This window comes from Pyxicephalus adspersus, chromosome Z, assembly GCF_032062135.1.
Source record: "Pyxicephalus adspersus chromosome Z, UCB_Pads_2.0, whole genome shotgun sequence".
In the NCBI taxonomy this organism is placed as follows: domain Eukaryota; kingdom Metazoa; phylum Chordata; class Amphibia; order Anura; family Pyxicephalidae; genus Pyxicephalus; species Pyxicephalus adspersus.
In genome coordinates, this window is record NC_092871.1 from 28,032,467 (window position 1) to 28,049,968 (window position 17,502).

General features: G+C 35.3%; 1 protein-coding gene across 6 annotated transcripts in view; it reads right to left on the minus strand.

Moving 5' to 3' along the window:
* Window positions 1-2,045: 2,045 nt before the first annotated feature.
* Window positions 2,046-17,502, minus strand: part of FGF13 (fibroblast growth factor 13) — a 236,163-nt gene continuing 220,706 nt past the window's right edge. For all 6 annotated transcript variants that reach the window (XM_072430403.1, XM_072430402.1, XM_072430404.1 and 3 more), the window contains 2 exons: window positions 7,082-7,280; window positions 2,046-3,661 (listed from right to left, as the gene is read on the minus strand). In XM_072430403.1, the coding sequence (XP_072286504.1) occupies window positions 3,525-3,661; window positions 7,082-7,280 (336 nt within the window). In that variant the 3' untranslated portion in view covers window positions 2,046-3,524. The remainder of the gene's footprint in view (window positions 3,662-7,081; window positions 7,281-17,502) is intronic.

Here is a 17,502-nt window from a genome sequence, read left to right on the forward strand (position 1 = left end):
TAAGCAGCATTTATGAAGAGCTTGTTCACTATGGCAGGTCTTATAAACATTATGAATTCTTTTTTTTAACTCTGGTCCTCAGGGACTGCTAATCACAATGTCAGATTGTTTGCTGTTTATAATTTAACAGGAGCCATACCATTATTTATAGTGTAATTTGCTGGTATGCTCTCAGACAAATGTGCCTGTAAAATATACTCCAAAAAAAACAAAATTTTATGTGCAGAACATTATAAAACCATAATTACTGGTTATGAAAAAAGCCTGATCTATCCATTTACACATTAAAGTCTGTGATCTCCAATGATCATAATATAGCAGGACCATAGTTACAACAATTATTGAAAAATCTTAAAGTGGACCTAAACTCATTAACAAAAAGTCACCAGGAAGCAGAAGACATGTGCAAAGTATCTTTAGCCAAAATCACAGTTTCCTGGCTTCTCGTGGTTACACTGTGAAAGTGCTGTGCAGTGTGGAGCACTGCTGTATATTGAGCCAGATGCCAGAAACAATCATCAGTTGTCATGCAGAGGCCAAAGAGCATTGCTGTGGACCTGAAAGTCCACTGTGGTGTCACCAGGAATGATGGTGGCTTCAAGGAATGCACTGTATATTTGCAAAATAAGGCAAAATCTACCCACGCCAATTGAGATCCCCTTTAAAGGAATTGAGTAATGAGGTGCGATGAAGGAGAGATTTGAACTTTAAAAAGAGATTTCTATTTTAAAAAAGCTAGTTGCTTGACCATCTGTGGCTTCAATTCTATTTGCAACAACAACCCAAAACAAGCATGCGGGAAAGTTAGTTGCCAGCACTTCCTCAGGCTGCACCATGGGCATTCTTCCAGGACTTAGCAGTGTCACGTAAGGTGTAAGCCTTCTTGATGACATTCCCCCAAAGAAGGCATGTATATCACAGATTGGGTTAAGAGCAAAAAGGCTAAACTATGAAGTGCTGAAGTGGATGGAATAGGATACATAGAGTAGGTGGTTGGAGTCACTCAAAGTTGGTAAAAAAAACTTATTTAACACAGAAGGGGAAAGGGGGGGGGGGGTCAAAATATAAAAAAACCTAATGTTCCACAACACTTATTAGATGATAAATGTATTAAAGCTCCCCAGGATTATAGATGATGGACTAATATGGGTGAACCTGGAATGCATCTGGCCTGAGGTTGAAAACATTTACCTACAAATTATTTTTATAAAATCTATCGAGGTTTGCTTGGTCACCCAGGTTCCCCCATGATAGTCTGTCTTGTCCAGTCTTTAGGAACTTTAATAGATCAGTCCCTATGTATGTAGTAAACTTCTCAATACATTCACTCAAGTCAACCTTTAAAATATATTAAAGTATATTCAACTATCTCTAGTTAACTTTCAAGTACATTCACCCATATCTGTTCACACATAAACGAATAAACGCTTTCTAGTTTTCTCACTTCAAATTGTTAATAAATATACCCTTGACTATTATCTTTTCTGCCTTACAAAATTCCACCTATGTGAGAGAATATATACCACATGTAAATACAAGTAGTACCCGAGTTAAGGACATCCAAACTTATGGCTGACTCCTAGACACGAACGGGGCTTCCCTGCTCACTCCTTTGCAGGACGGAGGCTTGATGGGGGAGGGGAATCTTTCGCTAAACACAGCTGAGGTTTTGGGTGATTTTAGGAGCTGAGCTGTTCTGCAACCTCTTGTAACACTTTATTGACCAAGACAAACTCTGCAGTTGTTTTTTTTGTTGCATATCAAAGCACAGCTTGCTTCAGAACTTAATGAATGTCTAGGCTCCATAACGTTTTTTTCTTTTTTGCTTTGTTTGTAATTAACTCACAGTGAGGATTTTATACAGTAACTGACACCATGCTGCCTAATATTATGTTGAGACAAACATCTGTCCTAAATGCACTTATTAAAATAATGTACCTGTTCCGACATACAAATTCAACTTAAGAACAAACCTACAGTCCCTATCTCGTATGTAACCCAGGGACTACCGGTACTAGAAAAAAGACATACAAATCTAGTTGAAGGAAACATATTTATTTTACAAGTGCACAATCTGCTTCAACGTAAACAGGGTCCTATTAAAAATAAATTATATGATAGGTTTAAAGAAAATAGTATGACTAAACATGTAAACAGTAATAATGCATAGCCTGCTTTAAATGCTTTATATTTGGATAAAAAACAAAAAAAAGAAAAACACATAAAAAAGAAAAGAAAAAAAAAATGTGTGAAATGACTGTGATCTTAAAAATAATACAAAAATGTTTTCAGTGCATTTTTGTGTTTACAACAGATTAACAACATGTACAAGATATGAATTGTCTTGGCCATAACATTTTCAGGAGGGAGAGAGAGAGAGAGGGAGAGAGAGAGGGAGAGAGAGAGAGTGAGAAATGAACTTCATCTAATGCACGAAACCAAATATGTCATGCACCTTGGATCCAGTTTTCTTTCTGTCCATGCAACAGATAGGATAGTGGGAAAACCTAATAAATTTGAAACAGTTTGAATAAATAGCAGGCACATGTACTTGTTATGTAGACATAGTTTGTCCATAATGTCTACAAAGCTTACATATGCCATACATTGAAAAAAGGACTTTACAAATAAGACATTTATTATAAAAACTGTCACCTTAATTCCACAGTTTATTTTTTAGTTAGAAAAGAAGCCACAACATTTAGAGAACATCATACACAAAAAAATGGAATTAAGAGAAAATGACATAGATTGATTATGGCGTCCGTAATGGTAGGGTCAACTGCTGGGGGTTGACAATACGACTTTGTGTCTACATGAATGGGCTAACACTATAATCAGGATACTACAAAGATATATAAAAAGTGAGTATGTTTGAAGTCACAGGAACACTGTTTACTTGAGCCTGAGGGGCGACCTCAGAACTGACCTGATTTTCGCAACGAAAGCCAGCTTTGAGGAACCGGTTCAGAAAGCTGTATGTGTTGAAAATCAAAGTGTTGCACTTTTCCAAATGAATAATACATATAATCAAGCTTATATATAAAACTGTAAGCCAATAAAACAACAGGTTTTACATTATTTTATATGCTTGCCCCCTATAAAACATATAAGCAGTAAAATTTTTTATTTATAGAGCAAAAGTGGTCTTTTTATTCTTGGTTGGAAAGCAAAACTCTTATCAGCTTTACGGTTCAGTGAAATGTTTTTTTTTTATTTTTCCCCCACAAAGCATAGGTGATATAAACAGAGAGCAGGTTGTGTCCTCTCCTTGTTTTATTCCACTTTATGTTTTGCTGGCTATCCCGGTGCCTTCTGATTTGCAAAAAGCACATTCTAAGATTATGGAATCCACTCAAAAAACCCAGTGATCTAATGGCTGATGTGAGTGACCTATGCAAGTCCGGTGCTTGTCCTGAAAAATCGAATATTTGGATGAAAGACTGCTAGTTAGAATTCAACAGCATCCAGAGGTAAGGTTCCATTACTGTGTGCTCCGTAGCCTTTGTCTTGCCTGCAGCTGGCTACGTTGACTCATTTTGGCTCATAGATTTACCACCGTTTAATACTCCTGAAACACTTCTACTTTTGGTTGGTGTTCCACTTCCAGATCTGGAAAACTCTGTGAGATCGTGAAGAGAAGGTTCTTTGTACATAGCCACTGAAAAAAAAATAGAAAAAAAAATATTTAGGCAGATGTACATGATAAAAACAGCCATGAGCAATGGCAACCAATGTACTAATTTGTTACTAAAAACACAAGAAGTATAAAAAATACCATTATTTAATGTTTTTGGTAGTGGCCATATGACTGCTACTTTTGTCTTTCTTTTCCTCTGGGCAAGGACTGTGGTTGGAGAAATACATCAGCACTTTGGCTCATGTGACCACCCACTTTATGTTCCCAACTTCTAGCAGACCTTCCATTTCTTTTACTGCTGTAAGTGGAGAAAGATGGGTAACTAACATCCCATGTCACTTCCTAACTAGAGTGGTTGAAAATGCATCCACCAAATACGAGAAGAAGGACTTCTTGTGCTATGCCCTGGTGAGAAAGACCAGACTCCTCTTAGGTGGCAACGTTGTGCCATCACAGTGCTGATGCACGCATGTAGTCTTGTGGCAACAACAATGAGTCAAAAGTGCTTACAGTATTGTCACCATAGAAAACACAAGATTTAAAGCTAAACTGCCATCTAGCCTTAGTCTCGGTTCATATTTGCTTGAACATTTAAAATTGAAAATAGAATATTATGGTAATAATTGGCATAAGGTGGAATATGATTTATGCAAATTTTGGCTTCCTGTAATTGTCAACCTCAAGCCTACTGCCTATTTAACTTCCCTAATCGGTCAGTAAGACATGAAATCATTCAACTTGTTGAGTTGACTATTACTTTTACTATTTTTTTTATAATGTTTTATTACAAAATGTTTTGCTGCTATCTTGAATCAATGGATGAGATTTTTTAATGTTTTGGGTGTAGAAGCCAATAAGATGCCTTACGTGACCTGATGGATCAGTACTTCCCTATCACCATCTTATCATTTTGTATGAACAAATATATGTTGAAAGCTAAGTACATGGAAAATATAAAGAATTATGCATAAACTTTAGAACATAACTGCAAATTGCTATTAAAGGTTAAGTGCAAATACAATTTTAATTCTCCCAAATTGCTAAATCATTCACAGTGAGTAGGAATACATAAAGAATGTGCATAAAGACATCTCAACCATTTGTTAAAAAAATAGTCTACAGTTTAATATTTCTAACCTCTTCACATATATTTTAAAAATCTACCAGATATCAGTAACTAAAAAAGTCGGTGCTGCTGATCTCCTATTTGCTTTTACATGTATGCTACATGTCTTAAAATAGGCTTCCTGACAGTAACAAGTGGCCCATGTCATAGTTTGTCTAGAAGGCCACAAATAGTCTCAATCGAAAGCTAATGAGACAAGGTGACTACGCAGAGGCAAAATCAGAAGACAGGCATAGAGTATTATTATCTTATACCCAGAGGCATTTAAAATATTTTAAAAAAGTAAAAAAAAATGTTTTTGAAAATGTATTAAAGTAATGAATTTTAAATAGGGTGGTGAGGGTCCAGAGTTGGATTCATTTTTTGGCAGGGCTGATTCACAATAATAAGGAAATCGGACTGCTGCGTAAAGTCTTCTCCAAGGTTTGCTGGATCACCCAGGTTCTCTCATGAGTCTTCTCCAGTCTTAGAGAGCTTTAATAAATCAGTCCCATTGTGGGACCTAGATCTGATCAAATAAAGCAATCTAGATCATAACACTGCACCCACAGACTTGGAGACATTTTTGGCCAGGCATTGTATATTTTGCCATGTTAAAAATTGGTATATGAAATGTAATTCAATCCAAAACTCCTATATTTCAAATCTGTTTCACTAAACTAGTTAAATTTAAACACTTAGTAAATAAAATGCACTGCTCCACTTGTATGTGCAGTACAGAAGAATATGAAATTTTTTACCACCTGCAGGGAGATAAATGAGCATCATTAAAAAAGCAGGAGGCTCTTGAAGTATTGCCAGAAATGATGGTCCACCACAATGGTAAATAGAAATAATCAAGAAAAAAACTATGCAACTACACTGAAATACATCTTCAATGGACTAAATTAAATATATTTATTGGGAATTAGGAAAAATTTACCAGCTGTTGTGTGCAGAACATATGGAGTAGGAGATGAACGAAGGAGATGTGCTTTGCTATAAACTCTTACAATAATATTTTGGTGTCCCAGCAACAGCGACAAAAAATATATTCACTTAATTGTAACTTTTTTGATCTTTGGGGAGAACTATATAATATCATTTTTGCTCTTGTTATACTATTTTTTTCATATTTTCTAAGTATGTATTTGAAGTCTTTATATAGTTAGTGTGTTGTTTTCTTTCAGGATGTCCCTCTATAACTGAAAATTTGTATAGACCTATATGAGAAGGTGGGAAAGGGTGGAGATGGGCGGTAAGTATGATTAACTTAGATTAAGTTTTAACTACTGAGAAACAATGTATATATATATATATATATATATATAAAATGAAATTAGTTTAAAAATCTGTGTAGCCTACCAATTTCAAAAAATATGACTGTCCTAGGGACATTTATCTGGTTAAAGGTGTTATCTGGTCACTGTCTGTTACTGGATATTATTATTCTACATCAATTACAACTCAATGGTAGGAAGTATAACCAAATTGAGGGCAGGGCAAGAATTTTACTAATTGTAAGATTAGGAACCAATTTCTTCCAACATCATCTTATTCTCAAAATCAAGAATACTAATACATGACATGTGTTTGACCTATGTTAAATGTTAAAACGTATGTAAACTATGAATAAACTAAATTTATTTGGTCAATTGTGTGTTAAATAAGTCATAGAAAGCATTTGTTATAATTGCCTTATAATATAATTTTATTAAACTTAAACTGAATGGAATGGCAGCAGCAGTCAGACTGCCAAGGTAGCAAGCATTCTATGGATATGTTGGCTGGTGTAGCAAAGTGGAAGAAGAACACCAGCATTTGCAGGAGTGGAGTAAATATTCCAGTTCTATTATCCCCAACCTTTTTACCATGGGGAAACCCTTTTTCATAACTTTGAGGTTTTCAGGGAACTTCTGCCATAAATACTATATCCCCAGTCCTCAGTACATTGGGAGGTCATTAGTGGTCATTGGGAAAAAAGCTTCCTACATTGCTAGCCAGAGAGAAGGCTTCCACAGCTACAGAAAAAAGATCATTAGTGTCAGTAGTAAACAAAATATTAACCCTTGGGGGTGGACCCACTGCAATTGTTGAAAACAATTGTGTGTAGCGTTAAAATAAAACAGTATCACAAAATTTCCTATTGCACCTTGATTTTGATTTGATATACATTATATTAACCTTTTAGTCTCATTTTATTTGCTTTCAAAATTCATTCACCACAATGTAAATATTCTATATATGAATATATTATGTTTATGATCATTTGCAATTTTTCTTTAATTATACATGATCACATCATAAGTATGATGCAAAACTTAACTTTAATTTACCTTTTAATGGTTTTGGCAGGAAGTGAGCTGCAGGTTTGTTTTTCTTTACATGGTTGCCTTTCATAATTTCACCTTCTTTGTTGAGACCCAAAAACCAGCTTCTCCCTGAATGTTGCTGTCTGTATATCATTGATGAGTATGTCACATAATAGTTTTCAAACACCGACTCTTTGAATTTGCATTCAGGTGTAAAATGTTCCTGTGAAGAAAAAAAAAAAGATACATCATGACCATTCCTGTCTGGAAATTGCAGTGCATACGTTTAAAGTGAACAGTAAAGGAATATTCAAAGATGAGTATATTATTAAACATAAAGAATATTCACAATAGAATAATAAATCAGAAACAAAATACAATATTCATCTGAAACAGCCAATATAACAGCATGGTTGGTGTCCTTGTCCTACTTTTACAGTTCCTAGTGTTTGGTCTGGAGTCCTAGCACAGGTAAGGGGGCCACAAAATAGAAGCACATATTCATAGGCTTTTAAGAATAAGCTATTATGGGAGGAATTTAAAGACACCATAGCTTTGATATGAAAGTCAATTCTGTTCCTGCTATTATGGGAAGAACTTAAGGACACCATAGTTTTGATAGGAAAGTCAGTTCTGTTCCTTATTATTGTACGTATGAATATTTCCACTAAATTGTGGAAAACAATTAGATAAAAAATCTATAAAACAACCATATAAAAAAAAATATTTACAGCATGCAGTTACTGCAGCCTACTAGAGAATGAATGGGTCAAATGCCCTTGCTTCCAATTAGTGCAGACCGTCAGCTACCGTGAGCTCTAGGAACACAAGGAACACAAATATTGCCTTTGCCCACTTGTTTGATTATATTATTTATTTTAGATTCAAAAAGAACCACTTTTGCATATAAAAAATATTATGCAGTCATGTCCCTAGCTGCCCCTCACAATCTAATATTCCTACCATAGTCATATGTCAATTTTGGGGGGAAACAAATTATCATTAACTGCATGTTTTTTGGGGAGGAAACCAGAGTACCCGGAGGAAATCTACACATAGGAGCATATGCAAACTCCATGCGTGCTCTGGTTCAAATTCGAACCTGGGACCTAGAGCTCCAAAGGCTAACCACTGAGCCACCATGCCGCCCTGAGATCATAAGAGTAAATGAACAGTTTCTATGTGGTTAAGGAGGTGATTGGGTTTCTGTGCTAGTAAAGTAGAAAACATTCCTAAGCTATAAATCCTTTTTATGTTATATGGAGTAACATGAAGAAACAGATAATGAACACTCTACAGAGGTACCGAAACATTTTCAGTTAATTATACTGCTGAATATGCAGGCTTAGATATACAGACATCATCAAGGGATATCTGAGGGAGTACCCGGCCTGCAGCTGTTCTACTATGGACATCAAATGTTGGAATCACATCTTCTCTAGGATACGTGACTGGGGAAGCAGCAAGAAAATTCCTCTCTCTACAAATAGGCAACTGAAACAGGCAGCTAAAAGGCTACTGGGCAAAATTAAGATATCTCAAGAGGAACCAGCAGTCAAAACTGCGTGGGTTGAAACAGAGAAGGAAAACACACTAAACCCCTTTGAATATTTATTTTGATGTGTTTCATGACTGCCAGAAGCTTTGAGGCTCGTGCTGTTGAAAGAAGCACAGCAATGCGCTAATCATTCAACATAAACCCTAAATCAGGCATTACACGAGTCACTACCGAGTGCCTTTTATTACTGTTAGCAGGAAATCCTTTTTCCTGTGTCTTTCTATGAAAAGTCTGTAAGAAGGCACCATAGTAAATGTCTTTGTGTACATGCTAAGCACAACAGGAGCATAATAAATGGAGGTACTCTTCTAACAATAAATGACTAATTCACAAATCCACTCCAGACATAAATAAACTGTATAGGAGCAAATTAAAAATATGTTTCAGAGCCCAATAGGGTATGATTCCGAAACATTTTCATGTTACACTGTTGCAGAACTAAATGAATAAAGAACACAAATAAACTAAAATTCAAATTAAAGATGATAAGACAATAATTCAATAATTCTGACAAGTCAGAACAGAAGTAAATGAGTTCTACTAGAATTGCTACAAATGGTTTACCTTCTCTTTTGGTGCGTTCTTTCTGCCTAGTTACATCTATGTAATATAGCCACATATGTCACGTGCATTAGTGTGGGATGGAGCCATTTGTTTTAAATTGCACTCCAACACTCTAAGACAATGAAGCCTACAATGCACATGCCTTCCTGAAAAAGGTTTAGATGCAATTCCAGGCAGGAAAGACTAAGACAAGTGTTGTAATGTTCACATATAATCCAATGGTTCAAGATTCAATACAGACGCTCACATAAATGATGGCTGAGTGTGTAAAATATTTTCTGCATTTAAAAATTTGTATTCATTTAGCACCAACATATTGTCTAGTGCTTTACAATGTGCATTCATATTACTTTCCCTCAAAGCGGCTCACATTCCAATGTTCTTGCCATAGTCATATGTCATTAATACAGTCTAAGTCCAATTTTTGGGAGAAGCCAATTAACCTAACTGTATTTTTCTGGGATAAGGGAGTACCCATGGGAAAACCATACAAGAACATACAAACTCCATGCTTTTTTTGATCAGATTCTCACTTCCTAGGAAGATGTAAAACTGAGTGTGGTTATAAAAGCTCCTAGAGTGCTGACACTTGCATTCAGGATAGCTACCTGCATGTGGGAAATAGCAAGAAATGTATGGTATGTGTTTTGGGGAATATATCTATTGAATTAAAAAAAAAGAAAGAAAAGTGATTCCTGCTATTGGAACTACTGTTTAAATATTGACAAAGTGTAATAGTAAAGAGGATGTCCCTTACAACAACGAAGCACGTTGACGAACAGCTGAGAGCAGTAATTGTTTAGAATTGGAAAAGAAGCGAGTGACAGCAGGGTTGTTTTTTGGTAGCAACTCTATTATTGATAAAGTTTTTACGTAGTAGATTTTCTACATTAGAAGCCCGTCTCCTACTAACCTTGTTGGAATCTTGACAGCTTGTTAGACATGACAAAGTTTAAAGAACATTCCAGAAAGCTGTCACGGACACCTCTTTGGGCCCTACAGATAACTTCTCTGCTTTTGGAATTCCTTCCAAATATCTCCATTTTTTTGAGAGACAATATCACAACAGGATTGCCCACCATATGTGTATCACTTTCCCCTGAGGAAGCCAACAAGGTGAAACACATTGGGATCATTGAGACCAAGAAACCCCCCCTACAGTATGACTACGCCCCCTTTTTTGGGGACCCACTTATTTGAACTTTGTCATTGAAAAAGTTATGTCTAGCAGGCTGTGCAGAATCCCATAAGGTCAGTGGGACATCAACTTCTAATGTAATTATTCTACTAAGTAAAAAACTATCATTTGTCTGATTTTTTGATCACTTTAAAATAATACAATTGCCACAAAAAATCCCTACTGTCTCTCCATTATTTTCCAAATCTAAACAATAACTGTTTAAATATTACTGGCCTTAAAGCTTGTCCTCTCACTTTGTTTATGCCCAGAGAAGTGGAGATTAATTTTACCGCTTGTGGAGGACTTTTACAAAATAATAACTGAACACAATAGAGTTAATTTATTGAGCCTGATATGCATTACAGATTCAGCTGCTTTCCCCACATAGATATTGGAAATATATTACACGTGCAGGCAGAGGATAATTTTTCAGAACAGGTTACGAAAACAATAATTAGCATTTAATTAAATCATGTTTATTCAAGCAATAAAGAAAACATGATGCTATTACTTAAAAATCTTTCTACTGGCTTCAACTGTAGCTTCCTCCTAAATAAGTTATCTGTTAAAGAGAACAATTTGTTCTTTGTCTTTATACAGTACAGTTGAATGTTTTGTAACCTACAATCTTGTCAGATATGACAATCTCAGAGGTTTGTCAACTGTGCCGTAAAAACATCTGTCAAGGTGGGACATGCACCTGTTACAAGAGATAGGCCAGAGAAGAGCACCTAGTAGCCATTTGAATAAAAAACTCAAAAAAGGAAAGAAAGAGTATTGTAATATTTAGTCTGGTTTCTATTAATAAAGCTGAAAAAGATGCCTAAAGTGATTTATATTTTAGAAAATCATCATAAATCCTCATCAAGTTTTTGGTGAAGTTAGGACAACTCAGGTCAGAATATGGTGATCAGTAATCTGCTGCCTCGCAGCGCAATTACCTAGAGAAAATATGGCAGATGGCACAGAAAGGCCAGTGAGGTAGAAAAAGCACATTTTATCTTTTTATTTATTTTTTTAAAGACTTTAAAGTATTAGAGCATTTCTATTGTTTATTAATATTCTGTTATGTGAGTTCTGGAACCTACACAGTCACAAACCAACCATTTTCCATATACCACTATAACCAGTTAAAGTGAAGAAAAGCAATAAAAAAATGTGAATATAGCTCTCAGTATATTACATCGGCCATCAAACTGTGGAATGTTCCGGCTCCACAGTTCAGCAGTGCTCAAGCAAGCAAGAGGATAGACTGTCAAGTGTGGATTCACTCAGATGAGCATTTGATATACTTGGGAGCAAAGATATTTGACATTGCTGTCATCCAAATACACACTGTCCAAGAAAAGCAAAGTTGCTGTTATAATATTTATTAAAGTATATCTGTATATATTTTTATTTAATCTGTAGGCAAAATAACAACAAAACAAGATATACTGTAGATATTTAAATATATATATATATATATATATATCTATCCCTAGCAGTAGGACGTTACATTTATATATTTTCAGGCATTTGGCACGGAAGGTTGATATTACAGCAAGGTTTGTTAGATTTATTAAAAAAAATGTATTCCACTATTCCATTTCAAAAATCCATTGCTAATATAATACTTATTATATGTCTTAATGTGGTATATGTCTTATATGTATTAAACTATTAAACTTATTATTATAAGACCATTAAATGCCAGAGTATATATATATTTTCCAAACAATCTAATATGTTATTAAATAACTAATAATTTATCCTCGAGTCCTAGTTGCATGTAGTTTATTTGCTAATTCACTTTAATTAACCAGAGGCAGCATGAGTACTCCTATCAAAAGTCTATTCTGGGATTCATGAACACTGGCTGAGAATACGTGGCTTTTAGTAGCATGTACTTAATATTCTCTTTTTAAATCTTCTGGTTTAAAGCGAATTCAACAAGTCTGTGTATTTATCCATTGGCTAGTGGCAGGCAAGTATATGATCATTACCTATATGTTTCTAATTTATATCCAAAAGATTAGTACTATACATTGAGTTTATTTCTTATCATTATAATATAAATAAATAATATTCACTTTTATTTCATTTTAAACTTTTTTATATGTAGAGGGGATAATGTTCCACTTCTTTTGTTGCTTAGTAAACTATGTGTGCTGCTAAAACCATTATATAGATATTATGTCATACCTAAAAATGTTGTAATAAAGAATAAGAAAGAAAGATTTCCTTTCATTTGGAAAATCTTGGAGACAACCCATACACATTAGACAAAATGTGAACAGCAATTAAACAAGAATAATTCTCCACTCTGTCTAAAGGGTTATATAAGGGTTGCTCCACTATGTATGCATTGGATCTAAGCTGGGCGTGATGTCCTTCATTGTGATGAAATGAAGTAGGTAGTCACCGACAAGATTTTCCTACAGTTGGATTCTGAGCTGCATATTATGTGGTCTGCCAATGCACATGTATGCAACAGTGATAATGAATTATATGAGCTCATACAAAAACCATATGTTGCCTAAATATAAACAGAGTTTTTAGTTTTTCTCCTGCTTTTCTTCAGTCTTTAAAATTTATTCTAGCTTATTTTTAGGTATTTATTACATTGCTAATATGCTTTACAGAAAAAAAATCACATCAGACACATTGCAAAAACGCTTGTAAAATAAAATGAGCTATTTTATTGACCTTTTAATATACCTATTTACTTCCATATGCCTCCTTCTGTGCATTTTACATTATTTATAAGTTACTTGCTTTTTAAACAGTTCAGTGGACAAGCCTATGGCCTTAGCTGCATGTGAGATTTTAATTGCTTGCAAGCCTGAAATACATCCTTGTGCTGAGGATGCCTCGGATAAAATCAATGTCTGATGAATGAGCCATTTGTTAAAAAAAATAAAGTTCCTAAAGTGTGTAAAGTCTTATGTGCTGTTAAACTCTATTTTTTTTTAAAAAAAAGTGAATTATATATTTGTATATTTTTAGTTTAATGAAAGAAAAAGGATTAATGAGATCTTTTTAGATTGGTCACAATAAATTATTACAATACACTTTTTACATTATTATAAAGTATTATATTTAGTCTGTATTAGGGTTAAACAAATGATATCTACATCTTTATGGCCATATGGCCCTCTGACTGTATGGCCATACGTATTCAACATTATTCTTTTGCGTATACAGACTTTCTGAGATTTATTTGCATAGAGACAACTCCTTCCTATATCCACTTGACAGTTCTGCATTCTGGAATAGGGTGTGTCTTCCCATTTCATACCTCATGCTATAATTAGGCACTGTATGGTTCTTTTTTTAATGCTATACACAATGCCATGAAAAAAAAAATCACACAGGATGTCTTCAAAAAACTGCTCATTAAGCTGATAGCAGGTGGAGAAAATCCTGCCTCAATAGTGGCTTCCTCGAGTACAAGCCTGAACCTCATCAATGCAACACTACACTTACTGTTGACATGCAGCTGTAATTTTTGCATTTATGTCCGCCCAAGGAACTCACACTGCACCTTTGCCACATTTGCTTCTGCCCTCAATTCTACCCCCCCCCCCCCCCCACCCTCAAACTGCCAACAACTCTGCACAAGATATATTGTAGCCATGTACTTTAAGGAAATCAACAAAATCCGACATGATATATCATCTTATTGGACTACTCCCTTTCCATCCACCTTTACCGGCTCTCTCAGCTACTTCAGCCCTGTTAGTTTGCCCCTCTTTTTACATTAGTACCCTCCACTTCTTACCCCCGTGTGGACCATGCACTAGCTGAACTGGTAAACTGTTCTTTCTCTACTGGTATTTTCTTCTCAGCTTTTACACATTTGTCCTTCTAATACTTGACTACTTTGACAAGTCCCTTGATAAGTCCCTGGACTCATTCCTACTCTCTAACAACAGTACCATATTATTTCTCCTCCTCTGTATGCAACCCAACTTGAGTGCCCTGTTTAGAAATGACTAAAGGAATTTTTGAACAAAAATTCATTACCTGAAACTCTGCAATCTGGCTTTTGACAAACAGCAGAATTCAGTGGCCAAGTTCTCCTTGGTCCCTCTGTTTTTTGTCAATCACCTTCTTCAACTTCAGACCATCTTTTTGCTCGCTTTTGGTGACACTGCCCTCTCTTTATTTATCCAACCACACTTTTGAAACTTTTTAATGGTAACTCTTCTCTGCCCTATTTTGGAGTTCCATAATGCTCATTCCTTGGACTAGTACCCTTCTTTACACCTCCTCCCTTGGTAAACTCATATCTTCCCTCTGCCTATAATACCATTGCACCACTCCTATTCACTTGTCTTCCCCTAACGTGTCTTCTTCTGTTCTGGATTATGTTTTTCATCATGGATGAATAACAGATACATGAAATGTAACCTGGAAAATCTAAACTAATCATCTCCCCTTTTTATCTTTTAAAGTTCCCCTGACATCTCTCAAAACATAAGTTACACTCTCCCCTACCACTGTTGTTATGTCACCTTTACCTCTGCACTCCCCTGCCTTTTTTCATTGGCACAACATCTCTAAAATGTGCCGGTGGCAAGCTTTCATTACCTCTGGTTCGACTATTGTAATACTTTCCTATCTGGTATTCCAAAAACTAGACTCCTATTTTCTACATTCTATCATGGATGCTACCACTAGACTTATCTATACTCCATTACTCCATCTCACAAAAAAATTGAACTTAAGCTACTGTGAATTGCTTTAAAATCACTTCACTGCTTCATTCCCACATTTGAAAAGATATACATGAACACATTCCTTACTTTGCTCCTCCAATGATCTATGAACAACTTCTTCGCTTACAACCTCTTCCCACACACAGCTCCAAGACTTTCATAGCGCTGCCCTTTCTATCTGGAATTCTTTCCCTGGTTCTATTAGGCTTTGTCCTACATTTAACACAAAGTACTCAAATGTCTCCTTCTCAAACTTTTCTCTATCTATTGTATACTATGACCCCCTCATCATTTGGGCCGGGTGCGCTTCACTTCCAGTACCATATTTTATACTTGCTATGAGTGCAGGTTTTAACATCTGCAGCTCCTATTTATCATCCAGCTAGATAACATATTGAAGTTATATACTGAAAATAAAAGTTATATTACTATAATACAGGCAACTAGCATTTAGAAGGAGTTCAGAAATTATAGTCTACATGTATCTGTACTTATTTCAGTTTATGTTCAGGCATTAATAAATATAGAAAAATGTTAAATAATAAGAGGTAAATGCCCAGCTTCATAAATTGTGATTCCTGATCTTACAGAGCTAAGCAGCCCTGCAGCACCAGAGAACATCAGCAATTCCATCTTACATGTGCAGTCTTCACCCTGCCAGCTAATTTAAATATCTCATACACAAAACACAAATTCTTCTTGTGCATAGTTACACAGATCACTGCTCCTATCCTGCAGCATTAATGCACTGTTCTCACCAAAATGTATTTGCTACACATTTTGGCACACAGAAATACACAATAAATCCAAAAAAGCTTTATGGTTCAAAAGGAAGTACCAATGTTGCAATTAGGACCCACTGGAAGGGACAGATCTACAGGAGCTGCCACTACTGAAAATGTGAAGGTACACCACACTTTTATGACAGGTTCCCTTCATTTTTTTTTTTTTTTTGAAGCTTAGATTGCCTGACCAAATTTAGCAGCACCAGTACACATCAATTAACTTGGCAGTATATTTATGACTATGTAAAGTAAAGCCTGAGAATCTACTTCCCTGCCTTAAGGTTAATTAGCATTTTCCATCTGGACTTAAAAAAGTTAGTAAAAGCAAACCTCTAGTGATATTTCTTTTATATATTACTTTTATATTATTTATATTTATGTTTGACATATAAAGTGCTGCTAACAACATCTCATTTCCCAATAGCATCCTTGCACCCCTGAAACCAGTGGTGAAAGTACCAAATAACTTCCTGGTTTCAGTCTTTGCCACATGCCACTCACTTATAGTACATCATGATAACGGACAGCTTCCACCATCCAGTAATAATGCACATAATAAGTGTACTCATAGTGTGAGTCGGGATGGGGCTGGAGTTGGCAACCAGAAACTTGCCCTGTTGCATCTAGAAGTGCAAGGGATTAATGCGGAGGATTAGAAGAGACAAGTATCCAAAATTACCCGAAAATTGGAAGACTTTTCATAAAATATTCAATGCCAGTCACATATTATGTCATTGTAAAGATAAGGAACATGTGGCACTTGTGTTGCCCACACTGGTCCTAAAAATATGAAACAACTCTAAGAAAAATTAGTCCTTAGGTAATTCTACCATCAAAATACCCCAGTCATCATGCCAGAAAGTGATGCACATATTAGAAACACGCTGAATACAGCTTTTGACATTCACATGCACTTTTCCAGTCAATTTTAGGGGAAGGTCACATATCTGCCTTTGCTCATTATGACTGCCACGGATCTGAGCATGCTGTGACCTGTTCTCCTTTTTTTTAATAATTTAATGCATATAAAGTGAAGGAATCATTTTCTGTGTGGATTATCAGTTTTAATAAGCTCCTTTGAAATTCTATGAGATCAGTGGTGCAGATTTTCATATCCAAACATTAATGTTACTTGTTTCAAAACACCTACATTACATAATTATTATTCATGTTCTTATTACTTGCTTGTTGAATCTTTTTTGCATTCCTTTATGTCCATAGGGTTTTGTATCTTGGATATGTTTATTACTCTAGGGGTTGAACCTAATGGATTTATGTCTTTTTTTAACCTGACTTACCATGTAACTTTGTAACATTGTATTAATCATAATACAATGAACAAGCAGGTTAGAGACATTTGTGCAGTCATATAACGTGGTCATAACAGAAAAATACAGTACAAGTGCATCCTTTTCTAACACAGAACATTATAAAAATGCAGCTGCCTTCTAGTAATTACTCTAATAATTCAGAAATAATTCAGAAAGCAAATGGTAAGAGCATGTCCAACTTCCGGGGAACAATGCAGGCACAGTGTGACTCATTGTGCTTTCTACATTTTATGGTAATGGTACTCATTAGGGTAATTATTGTATATATTAAAGTACACCTCAATATTAATATTAAGGTTACTTGCCAATATTACAAGCCCAACA